Source organism: Sinocyclocheilus anshuiensis, unplaced genomic scaffold (assembly GCF_001515605.1).
Source record: "Sinocyclocheilus anshuiensis isolate Anshui unplaced genomic scaffold, SAMN03320099.WGS_v1.1 scaffold96, whole genome shotgun sequence".
NCBI lineage: Eukaryota > Metazoa > Chordata > Actinopteri > Cypriniformes > Cyprinidae > Sinocyclocheilus > Sinocyclocheilus anshuiensis.
This window is the reverse complement of record NW_015554094.1, coordinates 611108-624109: the sequence shown is the minus strand read 5'-3', so window position 1 is coordinate 624109 and position 13002 is coordinate 611108. Positions and strand designations below refer to the sequence as shown.

At 37.0% G+C, this 13002-nt stretch overlaps 2 protein-coding genes across 5 annotated transcripts in view; one reads left to right on the top strand and one right to left on the bottom strand.

The window, feature by feature from the left end:
- LOC107669424 (bifunctional lysine-specific demethylase and histidyl-hydroxylase NO66-like) overlaps nt 1-1261 on the bottom strand; it is a 17539-nt gene extending 16278 nt beyond the window's left edge. For all 3 annotated transcript variants that reach the window (XM_016461633.1, XM_016461634.1, XM_016461636.1), the window contains exons 1-2: nt 1115-1261; nt 366-506 (exon numbers count right to left, since the gene is read on the bottom strand). In XM_016461633.1, the coding sequence (XP_016317119.1) occupies nt 366-506; nt 1115-1186 (213 nt within the window). In that variant the 5' untranslated portion in view covers nt 1187-1261. The remainder of the gene's footprint in view (nt 1-365; nt 507-1114) is intronic.
- A 244-nt stretch (nt 1262-1505) lies between these two features.
- The window catches only part of LOC107669453 (exostosin-like 3), a 35909-nt gene continuing 24412 nt past the window's right edge, over nt 1506-13002 (top strand). For both annotated transcript variants that reach the window (XM_016461678.1, XM_016461677.1), the window contains exon 1: nt 1506-1667. The gene's annotated coding sequence lies outside the window, so the exon portion shown is untranslated. The remainder of the gene's footprint in view (nt 1668-13002) is intronic.

Genomic DNA, 13002 nt, shown 5'->3' with positions numbered 1-13002 from the left:
TCAGTTTAGTCGGCACAAGATGGCGGTGTACCTTCTTTTAATAAATTACAAGAAAATACAACAGGGTCTGCATTTTTTTTTTACTTGGATTTCATTAACTAGCTGCGTAACAAGAACATGACCAATTTAAGTTTACAGGACAACTAAACTATCAATTTAAGCAAAAATTTACCGTCAACTACAGACGTTGCATCCATCGATTCCGCCATGTTTCTCATAGACACGCCCCCAACTCGGAAACTCGGGGCTTAAAGAAAATGTTGAGTTTCCCACTCATAATAACGACTTTGTGGTGGCGTCCATGTGCGTTCAACTCGTAAATACGATCTATCCGACATGACTTGAACGCACCATTAGACACTTACGGCCTTAGATTTCTCCTCATCACTGCTGCTGAGCCTCATACTGGACTTTAGAGGCTTCATCCTTTTCTTTTTATTGGATTTCTTGTTTGGTTGGATGCCATTCTCCTTCTGTTTGATTTTCTTCGCTGGCGCAGCATTTGCCTGAAAGGCAGAAATCATGCAATTACAGCCCTTACAAAAAATGGTGGTTAATACCATGGTATTTTTTCTGCAGGGGTCTTTTATTTAGACCCCCAAATGTCATCACCCTGGTGCGAGGGCCCACAAGCTTAAAGGCAGCAATATATTTTCATAACGACCACATTTATACAGTGAAAAACGAATATACACGTAAAATATTATTTGGAAAATAATTACTGTATTTTTTCTACTCAATACAGTTGTACTGTTAGGTTTATTACAATCAATTATTTATTTTTGTACATTTTTTACACTGTTTGTCTAACCTTTTTCACACACACCAGTTTGAAAACCCCTGCTAATATTGAGTAAGAATTTTTGAGTGACAGAGTATACCAGGTTTTTTTTTTAATGATTATTATATTTTTATACAGTTTTATTTAAATGGTAGCTAAAGAATGCTGTTTTGTTAGCGAGAGAACAGAGAAGTTTTGTCCAACGTATATACAGTATATTTAGTGTGTATTCATTATATTAGAATCCAGTAATTAACAACTTTGAAATGATGGTTATGTTCCCTCGTAAAACGTTTTTTTTTTCATGCAGTTCCTCATAAGCAACAGTTTTACCTGCACTTGTGGTTTTGTTCCTCCTGATAATGACTGATAAATAGATAATGCGGACATGTGTTTTCTTTCCATGGCTCAGATGTGAGGAGCAGCAGACAGAGATCAGACACATGAGCGCTTTTCCTCTGCTGGAGTCAATACTGACAACCAGCGCTCACACTGCCACCTACAGGTCTGGAGATGCAAATACATGTTTCAAACAAATTATTTTCACTAGATCCGCACGGTTATAATATATCAAACACGCAAATACACGATTATCAGTAAATGAATCATTATAAATTCATTTTATGCTGATATGTTACCAACAACATTTGTAAACAACGTACTCTCGCGCTCTCCGCTCTGAGCGCTAGATGGCAGCACGCGCTCAACGCCGCTCGCTGTCTGTCTGCTGGAGCGCTTCGCGGTTTGCTGCACCTCAGAGACGCAAGAGTGGAGCGTTTTCGGCAGCCGTTTACCGGGCCGTTTCTGTCCGTTACCGACGCCATGGACACGCCGAGGATCTGAAGTGCTTGAGGACCGACGTCCTTTCTGATGGATTTATTCTGAGGTAACTTACTGTAAAATAACGGTTGTGTCGTTCGAAAGCGGGTCGGTTAGCAGCGGCTAACATCAAACAGACAGATGCAGAAAAACATAAATAACACTCATATTGGTAGTATTTTACTTGTGATATTGCTCTAAGATGAACACTATCGCTCTTTAGCCGCAATATGTTTGATTTTTAGATCTCTATGTGTCTAAAGTAACACTGCAGGGAATCCGTGTAACGTTAAGTTGGTCATTTAAACGACGCGTTGAACAAATCAGACAGACTCACCTAAACAAACGATATCAGACACACACTCATCTCATATATTAAGAACATGTAATCACCAATATCAGACACATTCTGATCTTGACATTAATTTCTAACATCTGCTCTGATCAATAATATTGGTCACACTCCAATCTGGTTAATAGTGTATAACATCTGATCAATAATATCAGAATCACACTGATCTGATTTATAAATATATATAATATGCTATGTGATATCTATCAATATCAGACACTGTTGTTATTTCTAACATCTGCTCCGATCAATAATATTGGTCACACTCTAATCTGCTCATAACGTTTGATATTATTAGACAGACCCTGATGTGATTTATTATTCATATGTAACATTTCATTTGATTAGCAATAGCAGGCACTCTTTAATCTAGTAATTAATTTATAACGCCTAGTCGATCAGCAATATCAGATACAGTCAAATTTTGAAATAATAATATCAGACGGTGAACTGATATATTGTAATATAGACGCACGAGGATGTAATGACTCGCATAACCTGATGTGAGTTTTTTTCTTATAATTTAGAATATCTGATATTGATTTTGTTGATGTTGAATATTGCATGCATGCTGCTGCTATGATCTGATCTCACTTGACAGACTCAAAATATCAGACTTGTTCTTAATCAAAGTTTGACTCAGAGATCAAACCCTCACAATAAGCTTTGTATGTTATGAAGCTCAGATTCTGAATTTCGACATAAGATATTTTCAGTCTGACAAGTAAGATCACTTCATTTCTGATATTGTTGATTAGAACATATTGTGAGTGTCCGCCTCTTATATTCTCTTCACATATTCTGAACATAAGACATTATAAATATCTGTGAATGATCGTTTTATCAGATCACCATGGTAACATTGATTAGATCCAATCAGTAGATCTACATCTGGTATTCAGAGTCTGTCCAGCCGGTCATCTGTGTGATGAATTTGGAGGAACAGATGTGTTAGTCTCTGATGAGTTGTGTTGAGGTGGTCAGTGATTGTTTAGCGTGCAGACCAGTTCTGTGTTTGTGTAAATGAGTTGTTTTCCTCCTAACCCATCTGTGAAGGTTATAACCCATTGCACGCTTTATTTGTGAAGGAAAATAAAGATATGTTGTCTCTCTGCCCTGATAATGGGTGACCATCTGTGCGATGCACTGCCAGTTCAGGCGTGACTAAAACAAATACTAAATCACCAAACCATTTTTAGTCTTACAGCTCTCATTATAGGCGTCATCTGCTTTAAATGTGTGGAGTCTTTCATTTTGCATTTATTTGTAATTTTGTATACTAAAGAAGGATTTCTGCCAATCTTAAAATCTTAATTTGCCCTTCCAGAAATGAAGGCCTTAAAAAGGTCAGAGTAGCACGTCTTAAAGTCATGGCATTGTGGAATATCTTTCTCAGTATTTTTGTCTTGTTTTCCAATACAAATATCTAAATTTCCTTAAATCAAGATACAATTACTTGAGTTGCAAAATGAAGATATTAAGTCACAAAATTAAGTGAGTTTATGCTTAAAACAAGAACAATAGTTGTCAGTGAGGTATGAAAATGTGTTTTCAACTTGAATTAAGTTGATTTTTCAGAGCCCATTAGCAGAAAAAAAACAACTTAATTTTGCTTTTCAAGGAAATGCATCTGGATATAAGAATCTTTAGACATTTGCAGTGGAAAAATAATTTTTTTTTGCAGTGTTTTCAAAAGGTACAGTAAAAGTTATTTCCATAATCTAGTGTTTGGGTGCAGATTTTTTGGAAATGAATTAAAAAGTATTAAAAAAGTATAAGTGTTGCTAATACAACTTGTGTGCAAAGTGTGTGCTTCTAGACATTTACATTTAGAGAACATATAGACGTATTGTTTCCCCCTTCAATTTATTCCCTATATCTTCTTTACTTTGTCTTAAAATGGTCTTAAAGGAATTGTTCACCCAAAAATGAAAATTTACTGAAAATTTCTTCACCCTCAGGCCATCCAAGAAGTAGATGAGTTTGTTTCTTGCTCTGTTTCAATGCTCTGCAGTGAATGGGTGCCGTCAGAATGAGAGTCCAAACAGCTGATAAAAACATCACAATAATCGACAAGTAATCCACACGAAATACAAGTCCTCTGTCCAACACAGGGCTCGAAATTGCGACCGTTTTGGTCCCGAAATGTAATCTGTGCGACCCCAAAATATATTTGTGAACATTTGTGTGAGTGCACATAATTGTTGTGGTGCGACTGCGACCTGTCTTCATTTCTCTGCAAAACATTCGCGAATTACTACACAATATGTGTCTGCTGTGAGCCGATACAGTGACCGCTCCACCAGTTTATCCAACGTTACATAGGCTAATCAATTAAGCTTCATCATTACATTCTTAACTTTAATGCATATTTTAGATTGGTTATATTAGCCGTCAATCACTCCCTTTCGCTGCACTCCGTTGTCACGTGACAGGGAGCTAACTCGGAACCGACCGGTTTTTGTTTTATTTCAGCCGATCTCTGTTCTGGACTTGCACAAACTGTATTGAAATCATTTTCCAAAATGTCATTTGTGTGGAAATATTACGAAGTCTGTAAACGGCTGTTAACAGAGGCCAGAGACGCTGAAGACGGACGCAAAGAAAATAAAATACTGTAGCAGGCAGAACAAGCGCACTGATCACTGTGTGCGAAATATAGAAAGAAAATCCTAAATACTGAATTGGTAGTGGGGGGTTAAATGAATGTATTTCTAAGGGTAACTGATTGTCTTGAGAAGTTGAAATGACATTTTCTTCTCATCTTGCCTCTGTATATTGCAAATCGCGATTCAATTAGGGGTAGGGCTGCACGATAAATCGCATGCGATATTTAACGCGCATCTTATCAGTAAAGCCGGTTCTGTAATCAGCGGTAAATCTCCATCACCTGCGGGCTTTCACATTGAGCAGCATTAACTATCCGCTGTTTCATGCAGATATTTTTATGTATAGTTTCATAAAACCGAAGTCAAACCATTCTGTTTTTGCTTCACATTTCAAAATTATACAACCTAATTTAGATTAAAAACTGCTCATGTTGCATGTATGCAGCATCTTGAAAGCCCGCAGGTGATGGAGATTTACCGCTGATTACAGAACTGGCTTTACTGATAAGATGCGCATTAAATATCGCATGCGATTTATCGTGCAGCCCTAGTTATATTTAAATTTCACAAAGAAACGTGCAACATTTTGTCCAAGCAATAATAAAAGGACACATTTAATTTATAATTTGTCTTAAATCTAATTTTGTAAAAAAAAAAATCTTGAATCAAATTGAATCATGAAATCAAAATCGTGAATCGAATCGAATCGTGAGTTGAGTGAATCGTTACATCCCAATCGAATCGTGAGTTGAGTGAATCGTTACATCCCTAATCACTAACAAGAAATGGCGGGCCAAGTGTGTGGCAAAGAATTCAGGATCAGGTTCAATTGTTGAAGCTTTTAATCATCTGGATATCATCAAAGGATGTTGCAAGAATTCAGGATCTGGTTCAATTGTTTAAGCTTTTAATCATCAGGATGTTGCCAGCCCTTCCGCTCAATTGGCAGTTGAAATACACTAGGCTAATTCTTAATCAGGCTGGATATTATGAAAACTGGTTTGCAACTATTCCAGTTACCTAACATAACCTTGGAAAGAAGTGAGATACAAACCAGGTGATGCTCCTTAATATTCAGTGGGTGCTCCTACATTTTTGTTGGTGCTCCTAACTTCCTGAAGTTGGGAGCACCAGTTCTACCAAGTAAAAAAGTTAATTTCGACCCCTGCATAATATTACTTTCTCCAGTGGAAAAGTTGTCTTATCTGAATCAGGAGTGAAATATGCACAAATCAAGCTCTGTTTACAAGCTAAAACAGTTCTAAACAAAAATTTTGGAGGATTTTGATATGAGAGGACAACAGGGGATGGACTTTTTTCCTGAAGGAAGTGTTATTATGCATTATTGGCTCTTGTTTTGTCCAGAAGTATTGGCTTATAGTTAAACGCCTTGTTGATGGATTTGTTTCTTTAAAAAATCATTTTGGGGTGAACTATTTCTTTAAAAATGTCTTCATTTTACCTCCATAAAACCTGCAGAAACTCTTTTGCATGCCAAAATGTAGCTCGGAATGGGGATTTTGGACGTGTTCCCCTTACGGTCTATGTAGGATTCTAAACTTGGAAATAGAAATAGACATATTGAAATAGACATGGCTTTTCTGTTGTCCTGGGTCATTATTGTTACTGTAGTTGGCTTTGTGATTTTGAGCATAATGCAGTAATTCCCCGCAGGCAAAGGAACAATCACGCTGGCTCTTCTCCTGCTATCCGTCACTGTCCAGCGGTGTGGGTATGCAGAGGTCTGGCAGCTGTTACTAGGGTTTTAAGATTTTAGGGCCTGCTGCTCTCGATGGATGGGATTTGACTTATTTGGATCAGGTGCTGAATATGGCAAATGCCATGTGGGAATTTTTTGGTTTGTTTTACTATGAAGTCGGATTGTTAAAGGGATAGTTCACCCAAAAATGAAAATGTGATGTTTATCTGCTTACCCCCAGGGCATCCAAGATGTAGGTGACTTTGTTTCTTCAGTAGAACACAAACAAAGATTTTTACTAAAATTGTGTAGTCTGAACCGGGCATAATTGTGAACAAAGCAGCCACTTGTCTGTCCATTTTCTTCCTCCAGTTTAATTTGAATGAGTTAAGTCTTATGTAGTTTACTTCAGTCTGATCTGAATTAATTTATTCTGGTTTGATCTGTTCAGTATTTGACTGATTTGCTTTGCCTGAATCTGATGTTCTCTGTTTGAACCTGATGTGCTATACTTCTTTACTTTAGTGTGAGTCTGTTTTGTTCTGTTTTGGTGTTTGGCAGAAGCTAATATATCATGCCATATTTCCTCAGCACAGACTTCTGGGTGAGATATTTTTTTGCCATATTCTTTCTGACATCCCCAAGTACATCAGCTCCAGAGTGTTTGAAATGCTTTAATAACAGTTATTTTTTTGCCATATGCCAGGAAGGTAGAGCAGGATTTTCCATCTGTTTCTCCTGCTCTCTTATTTTGGTCGTGTCATTGTTATGAACTATCGATTGCAGGCTCTGATCTAATTAAGATGAGCGTACACCTTACACTGCTCCGAAAGTGGAGCTGATGCATTATGCAGACGATTAAAGAACTTTTTAAGGTTTCAGAATGTTTTTGTCCTGGAGGCATGTCAGTCCTGATTTATATAATAGAAAGCACTTAGGCTATACTTGTTGTCTGTTGGTTGCACTAGTGGTGTTCTGAGCTTCTTCTTTTTTTTTTAAGCACTATTTTCTTATTGGCCCAATAAGTCAAAAGAGCCGAAGCAGTCTCTATGATATTCTTGCTTGAGTTATTTGGTGTAAATCTATAGTTTTTTCGCCCATTTTATTGTCCGCCAGGCAAAAAATAAAAATAAAATAAAATGTGATTGTCTGTTTCCGTCAAAATTTGCACACCTTTCCTGAACAAACTGTCTGATGGACATTTTCACAGACTGTGATGACACATTTCCACAGTTATTAGTGTTGCAATTCCAGCAGCGCTTTTTATATTTCAATTTTAAAAAGACTTGACATTTTCCATTTTAAAAGAAAAGCCATTTATAACACTATACTTTGTTATATTACCTTGGCATTCAATTACAGAAAACTGGTTAATGCTGATTCATGAGTCTTTCAAACACAACAGCTCAGGGAGTGATTGCAAATCTTTCTCTCTTCTGACCATCGTAATAAATCTCTCCGTATTTGTTTTCCTTTTTTCCTAATAGAAACGCTGTCATGGATTTTTTTCTTTTCCTATCAGAGCAAATAGTAATGCAAAAATTATTTGTTGTATTTTCTGTTCACCACTATTGAAGTTTACCCAACTATGACAAATTCCACTTCTTCCCAAAAGATTAGCTTGTTCAAATCATTAATACAATGTTCATAATAGTGATACTTAAGGAAGCTTGTTTCGGCCACAGAATAAAAAAAATAAAAAGGGAAATTGCAATATTTTATCTCACAATGTTTTTTCTCTTAAAGGGGTCGTATGATGCGATTTCAAGTTTTCCAAATAATGTGTTTTTTGAACATTAAAGCATGTCAACATATTCTGTTACACCAAATACACAAAATAATGATCTTTAAAAAAGCATCATATGACCCCTTTAATTCTGAGACTTAATAGGATTGCTTTTAATTGGGTTTCACTTGCCTAAAAAGTCAAATTTTCTCTGTCTGTATAATTGTATAGATTAATTTCTATTTCATTGTCTATGTGCTAAAGTTAGAAGCCTCCCAGTTTGCCCACACAGACAGCAATAAGCAGAGAAACGCTACAGTATGATCACCGCGGATCTGATTCCAGTGGCAGGTCTTCATGAAGTTTGGTATTAAAGGTGTCAGATGGTGCTGAATCATGTAGCTTCTGTTTTTTTCTTTTTCACTTTTTCTTCCATACATCAACTCTCTTGGAAATGGAAAAGAGAAAATCCATAGAGCATGCAGTCACGTTGAATTCAAGTACTAATTATAGAACGCGCAGCTCTGTATCTGCGGCTGCAGTCCGACTCAGGGCTAATGGATGTGTAAATGAAAAGCGTAACATCTCACTAGCAGCTCAGCTCGGCCATAATGGAATCATTCAGGGTGGGTATCAGTACCACAACATCAGGTGATCACTGTTTTTCTACCTCATAAATGTCAGAGGGATACGGGTGGGAAAAGGTTGCGCTTTTCCTGTCCAGCCACACACACATTGTGCTTTCACCTCTGGGTGATATCAAGCATCCCTTCCTTCTTTCTAAAAGTGTGTCAGAAGAAATAAAGTACATTGAATTTTCACAGCTTGAAGAAGGCTTATAGGGATAGTTCACTCAAAAAAAAAAATTTACCCTGTGATTTACTCCCCCTCAAGTCATCCTAGGTGTATATGACTTTCTTCTTTCAGAAGAATACAATTGGAGTTATATTAAAAAAAACTTCCTGGCTCTTCCAAGCTTTATAATGGCAGTGAATGGGTGTTATTTTTCAATAGTCCAATAAAGTGCATCCATCCATCATAAAAAGTGTCCCACACGGCTCCAGGGGGTGAATAAAGGCCTCCTGAAGTGAACCATTTCGTTTTTGTAAGAAAAATATCCATATTTAAATCTTTATAAACTCTATCTTTGTAATCTCTAGCTTCTGCTACCTGTCATACCTGTCGGACATAAGCTCCGGTGAGAAGTAACGAATGCAAAAGCGCACAAAACGAGCATCGATTCGCTTCAGGAGGCCTTTATTCATACCCCCAACCGCCAGTAATAAATTTATATATTTCTGTCACAGTTTCTTCAAGTTAAACTGAACTTTTATTTTGACCGTTTGTTGTGAAGACCTTTGAGATTCTTTGTGTAAATGACATCATGATAGTCGACATGATTGAACATGAACATGACTGATACCTCAAATTGTGTGGTTTGTTGAGAAGAGTTGTGCTTTTACTTTTCTAATTGATCAAACTTGTGATTTTGACCAGGTATTTACTGAAATGAGCAAAAATCTATATCTGTCTAATAGGGATATGCCGGTATCAAATTTTCATGTTGCGATTAATTGCTAATGCTTTTATCGCGGTATGCGGTATTATCACGGTATTGAATTTAGTTTAAAAAAGGTGCTGTCATAAGCCATGTGCTTCTCGTCTGCGCTTATTTACATCAGAGTGCGCATGCATCTTTCATGCAGCATACAGCGGAGTTGTGCATTTTGACCAGTTGATGAGAAGAGTGTTCTTAAAATGCATTCAAAATTCTGAATAACTTGTAATATATAATTATTCACGGTATTTAGAAGAGCCCACGATAACAATATTGTGCATATTCATTACCGTGATATATCGCGTTACCGAATACCGGCACAAGTCTACTGTCTAACAGAATATTGAAGAGACTCACATAGTATCTTGATAAAAACAAACACTTTAGCAATGCATTGGCAACTCGCAACTCACATTTATTCAGGAAATGTCTACGTTTAATGAGGGTTTACATTTGCAATCTTGATGAATTTGCAATAAAGTAGTAGGCTAGTATCTTGAAAAACACATTTTGGCATGTGCATTGCAGTAGTTATCTTAGCATTTTTTCCTCAGATGTGGGTTGTTATGCAAGACTAGATAACAAATGACAAACTCCCATAAACAGCCTGAATATGATTGAGCAATCATCAGGCACAAGATGCTTCAGTACTGTTTGTTGGTACACCTCACTGTGGATATATGTGACCCTGTCTGTGAAATCCAGGCTAAAGTCTCAAAATCTAATTATGAGATAAGCATCAAAGTTTGATTTCAACTAGGGCTGCACGATAAATCGCATGCGATATTTAACGCGCATCTTATGAGTAAAGCCGGTTCTGTAATCAGCAGTAAATCTCCATCACCTGCGGGCTTTCACATTGAGCAGCATTAACTACACAGAGCAGTTGTTCACAGGCAAGCTGCGCAAAGCACGCAGGTGATGGAGATTTACCGCTGATTACAGAACCGGCTTTCTGACAAGATGCGCATTAAATATCGCATGCGATTTATCGTGCAGCCCTAATTTCAACTATTAATTTCACTATGATTTCAATCTTTGACATGGCCTTACTCAGTCAATATTAAAGATATAGGTTATATTTTCACAGAATGTTCTACATCTTTATGAAGGATGATTTTATGTAGAAAACAGTAAATCACAAAAAAATGACTTGAGCTGGGTTTTCACAGGCAGGGTCACATATGTTCCCCACATACCTGTGCTCCATATCTATATCAGATTTTTTTTTTTATACCTAATGTCTGTCTCCTAAGAAAAGGATTGAGATGACGACTGCTTGTGACTTCTCTTGAAGCTGCCTGTAGGCAATGAGAATTGGCTGTCAGCTTTCAGAGCCTCTCCGTCCTGAATAAAATTAGACTACAGTACGTTTTCCTCAGTGATTGAGCCTGAAATATGAGCTGGAACGGGCATAAACACCTGGTTTCTATCTCACTTCTTTCCAAGGTTATGTTAGGTAACTGGAATAGTTGCAAACCAGTTTGCATAATATCCAGACTGATTAAGAATTACCCTAGTGTATTTCAAATCATAATATGTTGAAAATATCATGCCAAAGGTTGACTGGAAGATATACTATTTCTGGTGGATATTTGAAGTGTGCTTGCCTTTTGGGCTAATATTAGTTTCAACCTTTCAGTTGATGATTGGCACATTTTAAATGTATGCACCTAAAAAAAATGTAGGCGAATTTCTCAATACACATTCCAGTCTTATTATGCATGAAATTCCAATTGGTATCAAGATGCAATTTTATGATGTGGAAGTATGTCCCAGTACTGTCATGTTATGAACTCAAAAGTATGTACTTCACATTCCCAGCAAAGTACATGCCTTTAGTGCAGAGCAGAAGTATGCAAAGTATGCAGGCAGTCTTCATTGTAGAATATGCCTCACCTTGCTTCATTAAAACTGATAGAATGTCCACAAAGAAGCACAGTCCTTGCATTTAGCCGCAGTGTCATTCAGAGGTAAATCTACTGCCCAGAGGGAGTCATCTGAATAAAACCAAAAAACAAAAGTATATGTGTTGCTGTGCATAGATAATTGCAAGGTACACCTTCTTCGATATCGATAAAAAAATTGTTGGATATAGCGCACGATATAGGCACGTTCTATGAGTGACACAGACAGCACACACAAACACCGAACACATAATGAATTGAGTGCTGTGCCTGCCTGTGATGAGGAGATTGTGAATAAAGAATGAATATTAGTCGAATTTAAAATAAACATTTGCATTTGAATGTTAGGAGTGCGTCAGGGAGCGTCATCAGTTGTGCGTGAGATGCGGTGATGATGTAAGTGACGTTGCATTTGAATGTTTTTGTTAGTCTAGCCCACGAGATGCTCCGCTGCTGCGTTATTAGGGCTGAACGATTTTGGAAAATAATCTAATTGCGATTATTTTTACCAATATTGCGATTGCGATTTAATATGCGATTATTTTTTTAAGCTCTTTATCTTCTGTATTATTCAACAAAGACAAGCAATAAATCATTGTAGGGGTGGGAATCTTTAGGCACATCACGATTCGATTCCGATTCTGGGAGTCGCAGTCAGATTCCAAAACTATATCTTTTTTTCTTATTGATTAGTCTTATTACTAAAACTTTTTAAAATTTAATTCCATATGTAATTAAGTACTTTTTAAAAATAAATTACACATTAAAAAATTGTATTAAAACAATTGCATGTTAATAATTTTAAATAAACGAATATAAGACAGGGCTTAGATTAAGCCAGGATTAGGCCTTAGTTTAATTAGGACATCTAAGTAGCTTAAACGTGCCATAGAAAAAAAACATTACTGGTGTGTATCTTGAGACAAAACAATGGCACTGATATATTTTAAGACATGTCAGTGCAAGTTGCTTTCAGTTAAGACAGCTCAAACATTTATTTTAGTCTGGAACTAGGCTTACAAGCAATAAACAAACAGTGCTTTCGGTATTTAAGAGTATCTGAACATTTTCTTTTTTTAAGAGCTGTTTGTGATTTTTCTCTTTCTCAGCTTTACTGTTGTTGATTATTATGATGACATCATAGAGAGCGGGAGATCTAATAAGCTGCATTCACACTAATGCACAGATCTCTTTTGAAATATAAGATGTGGTTTGTCCTGTCTGTTTGATCCTTTAAGACATAACTGACTGTGTTTACATTAATTTCGTGTCATAAAAGCATTTTGAGATGCAAGTATATTTAACCACTTAAAAGGAGTGGCGCACAGCCGCATGACCGAGCACTCTTCACAAAGCACGCGTCAGCATTTGAAATTGACATAACGACATAACTGAGGAGGTGTTCGTAGAGCATTTGTAAGGAAAATACCGGCGGGCGAGGTGACACACTGCAAGCATCGGCAACGCACGCGTTTCTCAGCGCATCCTGTTCAGTGAAGCGCGCGAATGTCCTTGTAATTCGCTTCAACCTTTCCGAACTTTATTAAAGAT